Source organism: Rhinolophus sinicus, chromosome 14 (assembly GCF_057876585.1).
Source record: "Rhinolophus sinicus isolate RSI-liver-muscle chromosome 14, RSI-T2T, whole genome shotgun sequence".
NCBI classification, from domain to species: domain Eukaryota; kingdom Metazoa; phylum Chordata; class Mammalia; order Chiroptera; family Rhinolophidae; genus Rhinolophus; species Rhinolophus sinicus.
Window position 1 is genome coordinate 172,719,943 of NC_142514.1, and position 16,697 is coordinate 172,736,639.

The 16,697-nt window shown below is 52.8% G+C and overlaps 2 protein-coding genes across 2 annotated transcripts in view; both read left to right on the plus strand.

Moving 5' to 3' along the window:
- Nucleotides 1-16,697, plus strand: part of ACCSL (1-aminocyclopropane-1-carboxylate synthase homolog (inactive) like) — a 135,523-nt gene that overhangs the window by 34,942 nt on the left and 83,884 nt on the right. The window lies entirely within an intron of this gene.
- Nucleotides 9,355-10,861, plus strand: C14H11orf96 (chromosome 14 C11orf96 homolog). Its single transcript, XM_019746442.3, has one exon. It carries the CDS (start codon nt 9,860-9,862, stop codon nt 10,229-10,231), a length of 372 nt encoding a protein of 123 aa, XP_019602001.1. The 5' UTR covers nt 9,355-9,859; the 3' UTR covers nt 10,232-10,861.

The window sequence follows — 16,697 nt, forward strand, 5'->3', positions numbered from 1 at the left end:
TGCTTTTGGCTTGTCAGTAGGTGGGATTGACTCCTAGGCTGACTAGTTGTGAGACTTGGCTCTGCCCATAGTGGGTGATCTGCTGCATGAGGGTTGACTGCTTAAATGAGGCTTGGACCCTATGGCTCTTGTGCCTGTAGAGAATTCCCTCTGGGTGTGTCAGTTGTAGGTCAAACTGGTGATACTCTGGTTTGGTCTGGAGTTGGCCTCTGGGTGTGTTGAATCTTGTGCCTCTTGGACTGCGCCCTGGTGTAGGGCAATTTCAGAACAAAGCAAATCACCAAGCACAACAACAATGACAACAAAGAAAATACCAAATACACTCACATGTAAAAACAACCAATACCTCACACTCAACACAGGCAAAAATATTAAAAAAAACAACAACAAAAAAACCCAGCAGTGCTAGTCTTGGCTTAAATCCACCAAGTAATCTCCAGGTTGTCCTCTGCTGTACCAGAGTCCTCTGTGTCTTGTGCAGGCAGAGCCAGAGCCGACCACCTGGTGCCCAGAGTGACCCTGGCACTGCAGTTCTAGATGAATGGGGCTATGGGGTCTGGATAGTAGTTTTTACAAAGTCAGTGCAGTTTCTGCCCTTGCCTGCACATATGTGCACTGAGAGCACCACAGCCAGCCCTGTGCCCAGTTCCCCTGAGTCTTAGGGCACTTCTTCCATTGGGGCGGGTGTTGAGGGCATGAGATTTCTGAGCTGCGAAAAGCCCAGAGCTGCCTCTGCTACCTGCTGCTGACCCCTGGTGTGTCTCTGCAGTTGTAGTTGCCCTGCCCTAGGCAGGCCAGAAAAGGTGGGGGCTGGGGATGGAGGAGTCTTCGGTCTCCCAGCCCAGCAGTGTCACATTCTTCCCAGCATCTTCCCTGGGTCACAGCAGCTGCAAATCGGGTCTTCCCAGATTCTGAGCTCTACGGCTCCTCTGTAATCTGACACTCCTCCTCAGTACAGGGGCCAGCTTGAGTCTCTGGAAGGGCAGGGGTAGGATTGTGAGAGTGGGGGGAGGGGCCCAGGTATGGTGTTTACGTCCTTTGTCCCACCTAGGGCCCAGCCGGAGGTCTCAGCTGAGCTTACTGCCTCAAATGCTGGCTATGCTGCTCTCTTGGCAGGACAGATCAGCTGTGGGACCTCAGGGAGAGAGCCCACCTTCTGGCTCTTGTGGTCTCTTGTCTGTTTTGGGGCCCCCTGCGTTTCTACTCTGCTCCCTTCCCTCTTCCCCTGCTCACCCAATATGCCCACCTTCAAGTAATCCTCGTGTGAGTCTCTCAGCTGTTCTGTGTGATGAGCAGAGAGTCCTTTGATGGGTTATAGATGTTCAATTTGTGGTAAGTTCCGGAGGAAAATTCAAGAAGACCACCTCGCTGCCGCCATTCCTATGACGTTCTACCACCTAATATTCTTATCATAAGTGATTCTCAGACTAGTAGTTACACAAGACGGGCCCTCAGGCCTGCTGGAAAGCACATGGAAAGGACTGAACCACAGAAACTGGACTGCCAAAGCTGTGCCAAGAAGCAGGCCTTGGCTGGGCAATGTGCCCCCATTACTCCCATCAGCATAGCCAGGCCCACAGGCTGGCATGATCCTTGGTAGGTGTCCCTGAGCACCAGCTCCCTTTGAGTCCCCAAGGATCTCCTTGCCCCGACTCTAGCCTCATGTTCCCGGGGCTCATCCTAGGAGTAGGGGTTGCCAGGGTGCCTTCCCCACTGGGACCAGCCCAGCCATGCCAGTTCTGGCAGCCTGCCTGCCTGCCAGCCGCTGGTATCCCATTACATGTTGTACAGTGAGGCCCAGATTAGACAGTGAGCTCATCGAGACATGAATGGGGCCAGTGGGGCAGGGGCCCTGGCGGCTGAAGGTATGACTTGGGGATGTCACTGGGGGGTCTCCCTGGATCCTCTCCCTTTCTCTCTCTGTCTCCTCCTCTGAATCTCTCGGACCCTCTTGCTCCCTGTCTCCTTCCAATGCACACACTGACACCCTTTCTCGGAGCTTGCTCAAGATTGTCATGGCAACCCTCCAGCAAAATTATCAAAACACTTGCTCACAATCATACCAGACGAAGTGCTAATTCTGAGTGAGGCAGAAGCAGTTGGTAGGATGCTGAAGTCATCGGCTTTGTGTGTAGGGCCCGCTGGGGATGGGGGTGGGGGCTCCAGCCGGAGGTGAGGGTGGTGCCAGGGGGCAGGACCACCAGGAAAGGCCTTGTCGCCTGCCTGCCATGGACACTGTTCATTGCAGACCGTTCCTCACCCCTTACATCACCTTCACATTCTTATTCCACCGCCACACATCTGAATGCACACACGGCAGCTGACCCAAATACCCCCAAAGTGCATATTGACCCAAACAGCAACACCTATTAGGTTGGTGCAAAAGTAATTGCAGTTTTTGCAATTATTTTAACCTTTTAAAGCACAATTACTTTTGCACCAACCGAATAGAGCAACTAGCACCTCATTCAGCATTGGAGGTCTGAGAGCCACTCTGGGGAGACTTTTGGGTGAGTGTGAGGGGACTGCCAGCTGACCCAGGCTTCTAGCTGGCAGTAGGTCTGTGGAAGGTGGCAGAGCAGCCACAGGAAGGGGCTGGATCCTTTTGTTCCCCCTTGTGACCTCTCAGGAAGCAGGGGAGGACCTGTGAACAGAACTGCCCCACTGGTTCTCCCCCCGGCTGTGCGGCCTCTGTGGCCCACTGCCTGTCTGCATCCCGGGACGGACTGGGCATCCCTCCTCCCACCCGACCTGGCCCGGGTACCTCAGAGGCCCTTGGAAACAAAGTCCTGCTAATAGCTGAAGAACTGGTGTTGCTTTCCTTAAGCCCTGGCTCTCCCCAAAAGCCAAAGTGTGGGTGGGGATGGCGCAGAAGATGGTCTGCTGCCATCCTCCTGCCCCACCTGCCTCCCCAGCAGCCCCTCCATGGAAGCGAGCCTCCCCTGCAGCCTCAGCCTGGGCTGCTTGCCACTCTGTGGCCCAAGAGGAAGCACCTACTTCCTGTGAATGGGTTTCCTCATCCCCGCATCCTCCTGAGGATTCTAGACAAATCAGAGCCTAGCCTCCTTCACAGATGGGGAAACTGCGGCTCAGAGACGGGAAGCAATGGTTCAAAGCCACAGAGTATGTGGGTGATGGAGCTGATACTGCGGCCCAAGCGTCTGACTTCTATCTGGTCTAGTGCTGTTCCCGTCACTTCAAAAGGACAGTGAGATGGGGGGTGGTGCCCATGATGAGCACTGATTTCTGAGTCAGGCAGACCTGGCTGTGAGTGCCAGCTTCAGCACCCGGCAGTAAGGGTGACCTTGGTAAGGTACAAAGCACCCCGAGTCCTTATCTGTAAAATGGGGCTGATACTAAGGTCCCACTCAAAGGATGCCTTGAGGATGATTTAGCACCACTGGCACAGCACCAGCACATAGTAGGTGTTCAATACATGACATGTCTATGTCCTTCATCTATAGTTCCAGGGCGATAGGCTGTTGAGAAGAGGGACCATCCCCTTTAATAACCACCCCCTGACCCAGAGTGGCCAGGGGAATCCACTTAGGCTGTTCTGGAAAAGCCAGCATTGACTCTACAAACTCAGCAAGGCCTGAGGTCAGCAGGAGCCAGACCGTGATGTCTCCAGGTCTCCCTACCTCTCCTTGTACCTGCGGTCCGCACTGGCTCTCTTGCCTCATGAACCCTACAGAAGGAAAGGCCTTGGCCTTTTGACCCGTGGGGGAAGGTAGGTGTGTGTGTGGAGGTGTCTGTTGAAAGAGGCTGATATCCCGGGAAGCCCCCTCGGACCTCCTGTGGGCAGTAACACCCACAGTGCTTGCCCTGAAATTCCATGCCTGGTACATTACTTCGAGCTCGACATTGCTCTGTCTGGCTTCCTCTTTTATACTCTGAGTCAGGCAGAGAGGATAAGTCTCCCAAACCCCAAATGCCCTCTGGAGCAGGAGCTTCGTGCCACCTTTCCCTGACATCTCAGCCATGTGGGTAGGTTTGGGCACGAGACAATGAAAACAAGGAACTCGTATCGCATGCTTAAGACACTCTGGGTCCTCTGCTAGGTGCTTTCCATGCAGTAATCGTTGGCTCCCAGGGGCACTACTTAGGAGTTGAGGTGCAGAAAGTGAGTCTCAGAGACTTGGACCTGCCCAAGGTCACAGAATGGGCCTGTGGCAGAGCAGGGTTAGAATCTAGGTCTGGGCAGCACTTGGCTGACTCCTTCCGGAGGGCACAAGAGCATGTGGAAAGGCTCCCTAGTGTTGGGGAGGAAGCCATGGATGGGAAGGGTCAGACTGGGAGCAGGAATCTAGGCCGTGTGGAGCTCAGGTCCCATCCTTGAGGGGAGGTGTTCATCTCTCCACTCGCCCCTCTTCTCTTCCCCCAGACCCTTTGTGAGCAGGGCCAAGGCCAGACTCCCAGGTGGGGTGGAGGTGAGGGGGCCTGATCTTCATGCTGGCGGTGAAGCAGAGGCCTCCTGTCCTGGCTTCATCTCCCTGGGCCGGGGAAACCAAGAGGAATGACCTAGGGTACTCCAGTCCCCAACCTGGGAGGTTGGGGTCCGGAGGAGCTGTACGTGTTATAAAGGAGGCTCTCAGGGACATGGTGCAGCCTCCTCACTGGCTGCCAGGAGCTGTGGGAGCAGGATCGGGGAGGGGTGCAGCGGGGTGGTGGTAGCACACTCCACAGGAACCATGAGTTCCTCCTGTGTGCCAGCGCTGGCCTGGCCGCTGGGGAAGGCAGACAACAGCGATGGGAATGAATTAACAAGAAGGCCTTTTAGACAGTGGTAAATATGCTAGGAAGGGAAGGGGGACAGAGGGAGGGGCAACCTTAAGTAGGGTGGCCAGGGAAGGCCGCTCTGAGGAAGTAGCATTTGAGCTGAGACCTCTGCAGTGCAGAGAGACAAGTGGCTTTCCCCAGGCCATACAGTAAATTCAGGTAGAACCAGGCTAGGACCCATCTCTGGACTCCCATTCTAATACACGTCCTCCTTCTAGAAACATCCTTCTCTTGGATTCTGATATGGACATTGCTTCTCTGAGTCCTTGACTGGCTTGCCCTCCTCCCAGTGTTGGCTGCTCCTAGCCCGTCTCTGTCTGGAAGGTGGCTATACCCTGATAACTCCCAAAGTGCCACCACCATCTTTCACCTCTCCCCTGAGTTCCAGTGTCCTGCATGACTTCTCTACTAGATGTCTAATACTTGTCGTGGTTAGGGCAATGCTAAGTCGATATAATAGAGGCCTGAAACTGGAGTAGTTTAAAAATCTTCAGTTGATTGCTCTCTCATATGACAGCTCCAACAGAAGTGTTTCAAGCTGGTAGATCACTCAGCTCCACAAGGTCATTTAGGGACCCAGAAGAATGATAGTACTGCTGTCTTTAACGTGAAGCCTTCACACTCTCTGGTTATCACTCTTTCAGCCAATGTGAGGGGAAAACATGGAAGTCTATGGCAGGAATTTCCTCGTAAGCAGCTGAGGCAGAAGTTGCACATGTCACTTCTGCTCATATTCCACAGATGAGACTTTAGACATATGGCCCACCTAGCTGCAAAGGAAGCCAGAAAATGTGACTCTGGGTGGACAGCTCCAGTCTTCAGCACAGTCCATCCTCTAGAAGTGACTAGGTGAGGACTTCCCAGCCCTGCTGGTGGAGGAGGTTCTCTGGGGGTGATCACTCATCCTGTGTCTCCCTGGTCCTTGGCTTTGCCCTTTGAGAAATTCCTCCTTGTCTGTCACTTTCCATTACCACCCAGCAGGATGTTGAAAGTCTGTCCTCCTTGGGTACTTATTTGGGCTGGTACAGTCCTAGGCTTTTGAAGTCCAGGCTGGCACATTGGTTGGTCAGAACAATTCCTTCAAAAACTTAGTAGGCTTCCGGTCTGCCCACTTCTAGTCAGTTTCATATCCAGTAACTCTCCCAAAGTTCCTTTCTTGACAGAGTTATTAAGTCTGTCTGCCTTCCCCAACCCATCTCTTTCTCTCTTATTTTAAATGAAAGTTACCCTAAGGACATCTGAAATAATAGACTTGGGTGACAAGGCAACACCCCCACTATACTTTGGCACAGGGGGGATCCCTTTGTTTGGCTTCATGTTTGGCCTAATAAACAGGCTTTGAGAAAGGCTCTGAGCCATGACAGTCGGTCTCCTGTTCTTTGTACAACACCAGTGGGCATCAACCCTGAGGACCTCAGTTTTCTGGACTCTCTTTATCCCTCTATTCTTGCAAACTAGCCAATCTCTTTCTTGTAATATCTTACTAAAAGCAGCATAGAACAGCCAACATGCGAATGTTTTTGGCTCTTTCCAACCATTTTTCTAGAATTATAGGCTCAGTAAGCATCTGTTTTCCAAGTTATCATGGGTAATATTTTTAATAAATGTTTTGTTACAGCACAACAAGGGTTACCAGATCCCCATCCTCCAATATTTGTTTCCATATTGCTCACCACCTATTGGCTAAGCCAAGGCCACATAGTTTAGGATTTTTATACATGGCAGCTTCCCAGTCCTGATACCGATTTCTGAGTACAGTCACGTGCCACATAACAACGTTTCAGGCAGTGAAGGACACACAGGACAGTGTTCCTGTAAGGTTATAATGGAGCTGAAGAATTCCTGTCACCTGCTGACGTCGTAGCCATCATCATGTTGGAGGGCCGACGCATTCCTCACGTGTTTGTAGTGACGCTGGTGTAAACAAACCCGCTGCGCTGCCAGTCATGTGAAATTATAGCACGTACAATTGTGTGCAGTACATAGTACTTGATAAGGGTAATAGACTATGTTACTGGTTTATGTATTTACTACATCACACTTTTAAAATCATTATTTTAGTGTATTCTTTATATATATATATATATATAAAGTTTGCTGTACAACAGGATGCCCGGTTACCGGCAGCCGTTCCCTATATCTCATCTCGTGTTTACTCTGGCTCTTGATCGTATCATTTTCTCTTGTGCTGATTTAATCCCGTGTTGTTTCGCACAGTAACGTGCTGCACAGGCCTGCAGCCCAGGAGCAATAGGCTCCACCACACAGCCTGGGTGTGCAGGGGGCTGGACCAGCTAGGCGTGTGTGCGTGCACGCTATGATGTTGGCATAGCGACGGAATCACCTCACGGCACATTTCTCAGAATGTAGCCCCGTTGTCAAGCGGCACATGACTATATTGGCAAGCTGCTCTTAAAACGAACTCCAAACTATAGTGGCCTTAAGATTATAGAAATTAATTTTTCTCTCACATAACCTAGTTCTGATATGAGCATTTCAGGCCTCACCCCACTGGGTAGTGGATTTTAATGGATAGCCAGCAGACTCCACAATGGCTCTCCCATCCCCAAACTTTTCTTCCCCATAACTTTCTCCTTCAGTCAATGGCAGCACATCTAACACTTGTTCAGGCTGAATACATAAAAGTCAGGCCTTGATTCCGTAAAACCCCCCTCCCACCCTCCCACTCCCCCAGTCTAATCTGTCAGGAAATCCTCTCAGTTTTACCTTCAGGCAAATCCCAAATCTGACTATTTCACTATATCTCCATTGTCTTCACTGTAATCCAAGTTTTCAGTGTCTTGCATCTGGAATCAGGGAATAATCTTTCAAGCAGACTCCCTGCCTTTTCCTGGTCCCTTTTCCTGTGTATGCTCCACACGGCAGCCACAGTGAGCTTTTAAAAAACATAAACTGGAGCATGTAGTTCCTCTGCTCAAAGCCCTCCAGGGCCTTTCCATTGCTCTTAGAATCAAATGCTGTCTCCTTAACACGGCTGTCAAGGCCTTCTGTGACTGTCCCTGCTCCTCATGCCTCTTACCTCTCTGCTTTAGCCACACGGACTTCCTTGATATTCCTGAATAAGCCAAACTTGTTCCTGATTTAGGGCATTTTCACTAGGATTCCCTCTGCCTGAAACACTCTCCTCCCACGTGGCCATACGCTGGTTCCTTCCTTGTCCTCCACGGGGCAAATGGATTCAGTATAGTGGATACGAGGGAAGACTTAGGAGCTAAGTCTCCTGGGTTTGAATCTCAGCTCTGCTGCTCACTAGCTGTGTGACCTTGGGACCCGTTGCTTAGCTCCTCTGTGCTTTGGTTTTCCTATCTGTAAATGATGATAATAAAAGTACTTGTTACCCAGGGTTGTGAGAGGATTAAATACAATGGTTAACACATTAAATGAGTTAATGCATAACAAGTACCTCAGAGCATGGCACATATTAAGCACTTTGTGGTGCTATCCATTATTGTCCTTCAGCTGTCACCTTAAATATCAACCACTCTGAGAAGCCTTTCCTGACCATCCTCTCTGCACGTAGCCCCTTATCACACCACCCACAGCACATGTTCTTGTTTCTGGCTTTATTGTCTGTCCCTCCCACAAGAATGTAACTTCCCTGAGGGCAGGGCCTTTCCTGGGCTGGTACACAGTAGGTTCTCAAATCTTTGTTGAATGGCTATAGACAGAAGGGAGGCCAAATCCCATCGATTCCCTCCTTTCCCAGTGACTCTCACGGGGGGCCTTTCAGGCCCTCGGCAGCACTTCAGGACACTGCTCATAGTTTCCTCTTGGGAGTTGGGGCACCCAGCAGAGGACCTACTCTAAGAAGAAGCCCTGGGGGCGCTGGTGGGTATCATCCCTTAGCAGGGGACTGCAGAGCATGACTCTGAAGTTGGCCCCACTGGGTCCATCAGTTACTTATCCTCTGTGCCTCCATTTTCTTATGTGTAAAACTGGGAGAATACCGATGGCCTCAGGGGGCGGTGACGAAAATTAAGTAGGATAATATATGTAAAACAAAGCCCACTGGCTGCCTTGGAGTACAACTCTCCAGATGGTAATTGTTGTTGTTGTTGTTGTTAGTGCCATATCCAAGTGTCATTATTCTGAGCATGAATGGGGGTGCCCACGGGACTTGGTGGGGTTGGGGTAGTGAGGAGGCAAACACAGAAAAGCCATTTAGGGAAGAGAAGAACTGGAATGGAATAATCGGTTGTGTTTGTCTTCGCGCGCTCGCGTGGTGTGTGTGTTGGGGGGTGGGGGGTGGGGGGCGGTGGCAAGGATCCAGACCCAACTCTTCCTTCGAACTCAGTTCTGAGAGCCGAGCGCCCTGCCGCTCCCGCTGCAAGGACAGCCTGGAGCTGCTTCCATACGCCCCCCTCCCCCTCCACACACACACCAGGCAGAGCCCGCGGCGGAATAAGCAGCGTTCAGAGTGTGAACCTCAGAGATTAGGGGCCGGAGGAGGAGAAATCTATACCCCCGCACCACGGTTTGCACAGTTAGGGATCCCAGAACGGACAGTGACATCCCAGGAGCCCTGCTCCCCGCCGCCCCTGCCTCGTGGCGTGCTCCGGGAGCCTCGGATGCTCCCGGAACTCCCGCGGGCGGGGCCTGCCTTCCGGAGCCGGGTTGGTGGGGGGCGGGCGGCGCAGGGGGGGAAAGGGCTGTTACTTTCCCGGAGTGGCGGGGCGACGTCAGGCGGAAGGGCGCGGGGCGCGCACGCTTTAAATGGTATTCGCTGTCATCCGAGCTCGCAGCCGTGTGGGCAGGAACGGGCTATATAAGCCGGGGGTCTGGACACCGCGGGGCAGACGGCAACAGCATCAGCAGCGAGCACCTCTGGTGGCAGAGCGGAGCCGCGCCTCCGGAGCCCCACGCTTCCCAACGGGCCCACCTGCCCGCCCTCCCCAGGAGCGCCGACCTGGCCCGCGAGGGCCGCTGCCACCCCCCAGCAGATTTGGATCCCCCGACCGGAGAGCCCCAGGCTGCTGCCTCCCGGGGGACCCCGGTGCAGCGGCCGTCCCCGGAGAGCCCCGCAGCCCCTCCGCCGGGCTGCGAAGACACCGGCAGCGCCATGGCGGCGGCCAAGCCCGGCGAGTTGATGGGCATCTGCTCCAGCTACCAGGCGGTGATGCCGCACTTCGTGTGCCTGGCGGACGAATTCCCGCAGCCGGTTCGGCCCGCCAAGCTGACAAAGGGCAAGGGCCGGCTGCGGCGGCCGCGCCAGTCCCGCTTCAAGACGCAGCCCGTGACCTTCGATGAGATCCAGGAGGTGGAGGAGGAGGGGGTGTCCCCCATGGAAGAGGAGAAGGCCAAGAAGTCATTCCTGCAGAGCCTGGAGTGCCTGCGCCGCAGCACGCAGAGCCTGTCGCTGCAGAGAGAGCAGCTCAGCAGCTGCAAACTGAGGAACAGCCTGGACTCCAGCGACTCTGACTCGGCCCTGTGAGGGGCGCCGCCCGCCACAGGGACTCGCGCGTCTCCGCGCCCGCCGGGGACAAGCGCGCGAACTCGAGATGGCCCCGTCCCAGGGACCCCTGAGGACCCGAGACCGGGGACCCTCGCGCGCTTGGATTCTCGCCCGGCTGCGAACTGCTCTGTGCGCCTGCCCAGCGCCGCGCTCGCCCTGGATTCGAGCGTGCGCGCAGGGGCACCAGGGAGGGGGCCGCTTTCTTTGCCCTTGTAAATGTTTATTTTTTAACTCTTCCTATTACAAACTCTGCTGTGACTGTGTGCGAGAAGGCGCGCCGGCTTTGAGTCGCCCGCTTCTTCGGGGCTGGAGAGCTGCTCCACGCCCTTGTCCGATGGTTTGCAACTCCGACTTTGCACACCGCCCCACCACCGTGCCCCCAGCGCACAACCGTTCACACTCACGCCAACACACTGTCGCTGAACACTTTTACAATTGTTAGGCGCGGCGGATGGGACTTGGGGCACAGCGCAGCTCCTGCTGCGACCGGAGGATTGATATTTATTTTTGCATTGCGATGGCTGACTGCGTTTATTTAACGATCTTTTTATCTGGATATGTCTGAGCCTCCCAAACGGAGACAAATAAAGTCAATATATTTGCACAGTGCGTTTCTCCAGGCTCTTGATTTCTTGAAGCAAGACTGGGGGAGGTGGGGGAAGAATATGGATGGAATGGGAGGCTAGGGATCCCGGAGTGGCAGTAAATCCGCAAGCTTCAGTCACTGGAACGAGGTCATGTCCCTGGTGCCCGGGCCGTTACCCGCCTCCTCAAGTTGAGCCACACCAGGCTCAGGGCACTCCTGCCTCCCTGGTCTGTTCCCCATCGCTGACGTCCAGGATGGAGTGAAGCCGCAGGTCTGGCCTGTGAGGACAGAGGAGAACACCCTCCTCGGTTCAGTTCACCGCTTAGGGAGGCTGGGTCAGGGTCGTCTCCCGTCACACCTACCACAGAAGACCCCACTCACTCGCGCCCGTTCCTGGCAGCGGGTAGGGAGATGCCCGAGTTAGCAGTAGGAGATTCAAGCTGGTGGAACCCGAAGGAGGATTGGAAGCCAGCCTGAGCTGGGTGAGATTGTGGGTGCGACCTCACTGTCGTGTGCAGGTGAGGGCCCCGTGCCCCCTGCACTGACCCAAAGGAGTGCCAGGCAACCCTTTCCGGTGGGAGCAAGTAGCCGTTGTTTTCATCGCCTTGTCCAGCCCTTCTCTATGTTCTCTTCAGGGTTCTGCAACGAGAGTGGGGCATATCTTTGGTCAGAGCCTGAAGGGTGTTTGGGTACCACCAAGTCTCCCCACCCCTTTATTTACAGATGAGAAAACCTAGCAGGTAGGGAAATGTCACATAGAGAGTCGTGTGGGAGGCGCAGCCAGCTCTCCCGACTCTGCGTCCAGTGCTCCTTCCATCACGTGAGTCCAGTGCTTTACAGCAGCTGCCCACACCCCTTTTCTGCCCTAAACTCTCTGGGTTAGCAGTGTAATAGTGCCACCTGGCAGCAGATGGTGATGGGATAATAAACAGCATTCGGTTGAGGAGGGCAGAACCCCCACATTTGGGGCCCCTACCCGTCGACGCTCCAGGATTACTCCAGAGTGGACCCCGGTGCCTGGCTGAGTAGTTCAAAGAGGCACAGAGCTTGGGTGCTTTTCCTACTCCTCTCTCCAGGTTGCCCTGTTTCTGTGCTGCAGTGCCCTCTGGTGGTGGGGGCTGGTGCTCAGCTCAGCCCCCCAGGGGATCTGAAATGCCTTTTAGTCTTCACACTGCACCTCTCCTAGCCCTGGGCTCTGCAGAAAACCCCAGAGAGCAGAGGAAATTAAACAGAAACAAAAATAGAACCTACAGAGCCTGAAGGAATGTCCTTCTCACTGGCTCAGAGAGAGGAGGACTAGCTCCGGGTCTTGGAGCCTGGGGTCTTGGAGCCTGGGGTCTTTGGTACTACCCTAGTCGCTGGGCAGACGCTGGCCATTGCAGCCCCCAGCGAGGTCAGTCCCACGGTGATGGGTCTTATGACAGAAGGCTCTTACTGGCAGCTGTGGGTGGCTGCTTTGATTCCAGGCTCTGCCATGGCCAGGCTGGTTTGCACTCCTTGGTGTGGGAGGAGGGTGGCTGAAGCGCTGAATCCCCACAGCCCTATTCTTTTCCCTCCTCCTGCTCCCCACACCCCCATCTTATCTTACATCTTTCGTAGTAGCTCTTGTTTCTACTCTTCAAGACCTGGTGTCCCAGACCTTCCTGGTGGGTGTCACGCACTGCAGGCCTGAGACTCTGGCTCAGGCGTCTCTCCTCCGGGTACCACACCCCTGCTAGTACCCTTTTTCCCCACTAGAAAGCCCCCTTCTCTGGTCTGCCTTCAGCCCTTTCCCCAGCATCCCCAACCCCCAATATCCGGAGGTTGTTGTGGGGACCACATCCTGTCATTCCAGTTCCTGCTCAGCCACTGGCAGGGCCCAGCACTGAGTTGGTATGTTTGTTGGATTAAAATGAGTACGGCGGCCGTGAGGGAGATTGGTGTTCATCTTGCCTACTTCCTGGTTTGTTTTTAAATTATTTTATTCAATAGATGCTCCACATTTAATTAAGCCAATTCCCCACTCTAATATAAAAGTCATATCCTATGTGTCCCAGTTTCTTCATTTTGCCTATAATTGGCAGTTAGTTGTAAGGATTGGATATAGAAAGAAGTTTAGAAGAGGCAGTTACGTGGACAGAGAGGGGCCGAGTGATGGAGGGGGAGGTTGGGATGCTGCAGCATTAGAGGCAGCAGGATGGTCTGGGGTGCTCTCTGGTTCTGAGCATTTCTGCCCTGCACAGAGGAGGAAGAAAGGGACATGGGAGAGGGCTCCTCTGAGGTCCCTGTGGAACTGCTGGGGCTCAGCTCTTCCCTGTGACTTGAAGGCATTCCAAGGCAGTACACAGCTCCAAGGAGGCAGCTGGGCTGGGCTGGGAGGCCAAATGGTGGAAGAGGGAGAGACACGGGTTGTGGGAGCAAGACAGCATGAAAACTAGAAAGATGGAGAGGAATGTGACACTGGGGGAGACAGGAAAACTCAGATCATGGAGAGATGGGGAAATAACAGAGAGAGTCAGGAGCCAGAAAACGTCAAGTGACCAAGAAGAATAAGGGCCACCCTTGGAGAGAGAAAGGAGTCCATAGAGAGTAGGAAGGAGGGAAGGCGAGATAGAAAGTGCTCTGGAGAATGGGCATTAGAGGAGAGAGAAAATCGGAGTGCGAGTGTCTCCCCAGGAGTTGCAGAGCTGGCACGTGCCTGGGGTGGGTAGGAGCCGGCCCAGCTGTCTTTGGGATTTACAGGCAGCTGGGATTTGCTCGGGGAGACGCCTCCTTCCTTCCCTAACCTGTCTGGGCCTCAGCCCACAGTCTTAGCTTGGGTGACCAGCTTTCAAACAAGCTGGATCCCAGAGGAGGTAACAAGTGGCCGTGGCAGCCCTGGCCAGCAGCCTCTTCTAAATATTTCTCTTTGGCCCAGGGGGAGCTATTTATCAAGGTGTTTCTTGGACTGTTTGGAAAGCCAGCTTGGCCTCTGTTGCCTAGTGTGTGCCAAATCTGGGCACACAGGGAAGGGCAGTCTGTGGTCCCAGGGAATGGGTTCAGCCGTGGACTTGAGCGTCAGCCCTCAGGAAGCGCATTTCGATAGACTGTAGGTCCACTGGGCTCTGGCAAGATGGAGAGGGGATAAATGCCACCATTTAGTGAGCACGCCCGTGGGTATTCTGCTTTCATCCTGATAATGTTTCCCAGGCATTTGACAGATCAGACACTGAGGATCAGAGGGGTTACTTATCTTGTCCAATGCCACACAGCTAGTCAGTGGTGAGCTAGGTTACAACCATATATATATATATTTTTTTTTTAATTTATTTTTTAATTCAAAGCCTATCCTTTTTCTTGACTAAGACCCCCCGGTCTTACTGTAATCCCCATGGTAGGCCTGAGAGGGCCTTGCAGACCTGTTTCAGGGGGTGTAGCTGACCAGAGCAGAGCAGTTCTGGCTTTAAAATGCATGCCAGGCCCCCCACGGGTTGCTGCCCGTCAATGGCTGTGTGCACTGTTCCTGGGAGACATGAGATTTCTTCCTTGGTGGACTTTGGCTGCAGGGTTTCCCCGTGGCTCTGCTGGAGCTGTGCTAGCCTGCAGGACGTCTCTCCCGTCTCCTTCTCTCAGGGTCCCTCTTGCATCTCAGCCTGATGGCGCCCTCTCTATTTCATTTCACACAGACACGTCTCATGAAATGCTTGCACGCTTAATCCCACCTTGGCATCTGCTTCTCGGAGAACCTGGGCTGGCACACCTTTCCATCTCCTAGGAGGTAGCTGGTGCCACCGTGCAGCTCCTTCAGGTGCCCACTGGCACAGGGGAGGATGATGGCATCGCTTTAGACAGGACTGTGGGGACGTGGCAAAGTTACCAAACAAACGTGTTATGCTGGTCTGCTGGCCCTGTGTCCTGGATGGGGAATACGCTCGCCGTGGCCTGTGTGTGGGGTGAGGGACTCCCACATTGACAATTGTCCTCTCAGCCTATCCTCAAGGCCACAGGACTCATAACGACTGCCTGCCTGGTCAGCTCCCAGGCCCACGTGGGAGTGCTAATTGTCCACCAGCGCTGACTTTCCCCTTCCTCCAGGGCACACAGCTAGATTCTGTGTCCCAGATGCTCTTGGACTTAAGAGGTCTGACAATTAAGTTCACGAACTTGTTGCAACGATGTTGCTACCTTTTTTAATATCAGAGAGATTTGTTATGAATTTGTAGCAACTGGACAAACAGTTAACCAAGTTTACTCTTTGGAAGTGCTGAAAAGGCTGCGTGAAAAAGTTAGACGACTTGAACTTTTCGCCAACAATTCATGGCTCTTGCATCACGACAATGCACCAGCTCACACGGCACTGTCTGTAAGGGAGTTTTAAGCCAGTGAACAAATCACTGTATTGGAACACCCTCCCTACTCACCTGATCTGGCCCCCAATGACTTTTTTCTTTCCACGAAGATAAAGGAAATATTGAAAGGAAGGCATTTTGATGACATTCAGGACATCAAGGGTAATACAACGACAGCTCTGAGAGCCATTCCAGAAAAAGAGTTCCAAAATTGCTTTGAAGGGTGGACTAGGCACTGGCGTTGGTGCGTAGCTTTCCAAGGGGGGTACTTTGAAGGTGACCATAGTGATATTCAGCAATGAGGTATGTAGCACTTTTCCTAGGATGAGTTCACAAACTTAATTGTCCTAGTAGGTCTATTGACCTGATTAAGTTTTTGCCAATGGCTAGGGTTTCCAGGCGGGAATTTCTTCCCATTCTCAGGAATTTTTTTCACTTTCCCATTCCCAAATCCGAGAAAAGTTAGTCAGGAAATTGGGAAAATCGGCTCCTTGAACCCAGTAATACCTACAATGGGAAATAAATGTACTACTCACAATGTATCTCTTAGACATTTTTTCCCATTTATCACTAGGGTTTCCGGGCAGGAATTCCTGCCTGTTCTCAGGAATTTCTTTCACTTTCCCGTTCCCGAATCCTGAGAAAAGTTGACCCAGGTGGTTGGTCGTATTGGCTGCCACTTTGTGGAAACGATTCATCGTGGAGAACAGAAAACAGTTTATAACTCGGTATTCAGGAACAAGAAAGTGAAAAAAAATTTCTGAGACCGGGCGGGAATTCCCGCCTGGAAACCCTACCAACGGCATGTATTGGGAAGAGAAGTGTGTTTCTCCCAGGCCTCGGCCTTAAGGTGTACCCCTCTCATCCCCATGTTCTCTTTCCCCTTTTCAAAGCGGGAACATGGACGTACCTGCAACCCAGTGGTGATCAAACCGACAAGGTGACTGGCCTAGGGGATGGCAGAGAAATAGGATAGAAGGACCCCAGGCTGCTGAATGAGTTTGTGGAACCGAACAGCCTACCAATGTGAAATGAGCATCATGGACTATTATATGTGAAAGAAACACACTTCTATCTTCTTTGAGCCACTAGATCATTATTGGGTCTCTATCATAGCAGTCTTTCATCACCCTGAATAAACAAAACTTAGTACTGGCGGTGGGGTGGCTGTCGTAACAAATCCCTACAACATGAGCCATGGACTTAAGTGGTTTTGCTGCATGGCTGGAGGCTATAGACGTTGTATGCTGGAAAGTTGGCGACCCTTGTTATAACTTGGAAAAAGCATTTGGTAAAACCATTTTTATGACTCTTTGGAAGGCTGAGCATGTAGTGACCGAGCCTTAAAGTGTCTCCTAATAGCTCTAGGAGACATGGTTGGAAAGAGCTAGAATATTAGTGTACATTGACTGGTGCTCTTCGTGGCTTTTAACAAATTATTACATGAACTACATGAGAGATGGAAAGGAATAGAGAGTATCTAGAAATGTGGGTTCTCACAGAGATGAAAGCCACCCTGCTTTGTAGCCCACACAGAATATCAGCTACTGTG

Bases quoted from the DNA above. Each gene is read 5' to 3' on its own strand.
- C14H11orf96 (XM_019746442.3), top strand. From the start codon at position 9,860: ATGGCGGCGGCCAAGCCCGGCGAGTTGATGGGCATCTGCTCCAGCTAC.